At 44.2% G+C, this 1,849-nt stretch overlaps 1 protein-coding gene across 1 annotated transcript; it reads left to right on the top strand.

Moving 5' to 3' along the window:
- Positions 1-430: 430 nt before the first annotated feature.
- LOC129966425 (uncharacterized) lies at positions 431-1,507 on the top strand. Its single transcript, XM_056080849.1, has one exon. The coding sequence runs from the start codon at positions 431-433 to the stop codon at positions 1,505-1,507; it is 1,077 nt and encodes a 358-aa protein (XP_055936824.1).
- Positions 1,508-1,849: the final 342 nt, after the last annotated feature.

Here is a 1,849-nt window from a genome sequence, read left to right as displayed (position 1 = left end):
CGGCTTGTAGCTAGTCACCTTAGTGGCTAGTCTGCTAGGGATCAAGCGAAGGGGTTACTCCTTGGGCTTGGCGTTAAGGGTGGTCACTGTCCCCGGGGGTAACTCCGAGCGTATAGGTTCCGGCTAGCACTAAGGTAAGTGCCGAGGCTGGGAATGGCCAGAGCCGGTGGCTGCCTTCCCTTGTTGGGCTCCATGGTGGGCGGTGCCGTCGGGCCCGAATCATCTTTAATATCGTATGGGCTCCTCACGAAAATCTCCCTTCAGTGGGCGACAGAAAACAATTAAATTTATACCTAGTCAGCAAAACTTTGACACATATTTTATAATTAAAAGAGTATCTGAAAAAAGTGAATCGTTTAACTCGGTTTCTCCCTTCCTCGTTCAAAAGGCGATATCAGCAACGATCGGTGAAGTTTTATGTATTCGCAAAATGCGTTCTGGAGACTTGCTTGTGGAAGTTTCTTCTAAGAAACAAGCCCAACAAATCATCAAGTTAAAAGCACTAGCAACAATTCCTATCACTGTTCAACCCCATGTGTCGTTAAATTACTCTAAAGGTGTAATTACCTGTGGGGAATTGTTTAACGTACCGCTAGAGGAAATAACACATGAATTACGGAGTCAAGGAGTAACGCATGTACGCCGCATAACTATCCGGCGGGATGGACAACTCCTTGATACCAAGCATCTTATATTAACTTTTCACTCTCCTAAATTGCCGGAGTTTATCTACGCTGGGTACATTAAATTACCAGTTAGGCACTATATTCCAAATCCACTCAGGTGTTTTCAGTGTCAACGTTTCGGCCACTCGAAAGCTAATTGCCGCGGGACTGTCACATGCGCCCGCTGTGCTGAGAAAGGCCACGAGAGCCAGCAGTGTACCGCACAGGAAAAGTGCGTGAACTGCGATGGCGCACACTCATCCTTTTCGAGAGAATGCAAAAGGTGGGTTCTGGAGAAACAGATCACTGAACTAAAAGTAAAAGAAGGCATTCCGTATCCCGAAGCAAGACGAAAGATCTTAGTTCAAACGCCAACTCAAAACTTAAGTTATGCCGCAGCTTTGCAAAAACCCTTCTGTACGAACTGTTCGTGTTCAAATTGCGTTAAACATAAAACACAAATGAAACCACAAGACAAACCATTAGATTCAGACACTGAACAATCTACAGTTAGTGCTCCTGAAACTTCAAAACCAGAAACAAATAAACAAAAGACTAAATCAAATAAGACTTTGAAATTGAAGCTTGCAAAACGTGGTCTTACAACAAAAGATCTCCCTGTGAAATTGAAAAAATCGGCATCCAAAAACTCCGTTGCTTTAGGGCTAGCGACGAAGGGAATTGTCCATAAGGATCTGGCGTCCATCTTTGGTGGCGCTAGCCATAGCCCAGATATTAAATTGCATCCTTCAGAGGATGAATCGGAGCTGGAAATGAGTTACGAAGACCTGGCAACTCCAACAACTGCATCAGTTCATTCCCCTTCAAAAAAAATCAATTAATGGGTACTTTCATCTCTTGGAATTGTCGCGGCATTCGCTCGAAACTTCCTGACATAAAGTCCATTGTTAACAAATTTCATCCTGCTTGCATTGGTGTTCAAGAAACCCTTTTGACACCAAACATTCCCATCAAATTACGCGGATATAGCTGTGTTCGGAAAGATGCAGGCATAGGATCTCATGGTTCCGGAGGTGTCTGCATCTTCACATCAAACCTTTATCCGAGCACACCTCTCAATTTGCATACGTCTATTCAGGCTGTGGCTGTGCAGGTCCATATACGATCTTTGGTCACAGTCTGCTGCATTTACTTACCGCCTCATGATATAATACGTCAGCAAG

The sequence above is a fragment of the Argiope bruennichi genome, chromosome 4, assembly GCF_947563725.1.
Source record: "Argiope bruennichi chromosome 4, qqArgBrue1.1, whole genome shotgun sequence".
NCBI lineage: Eukaryota > Metazoa > Arthropoda > Arachnida > Araneae > Araneidae > Argiope > Argiope bruennichi.
This window is presented reverse-complemented; position numbering and strand designations above follow the sequence as displayed.

Bases quoted from the DNA above. Each gene is read 5' to 3' on its own strand.
- LOC129966425 (XM_056080849.1), top strand. From the start codon at position 431: ATGCGTTCTGGAGACTTGCTTGTGGAAGTTTCTTCTAAGAAACAAGCC.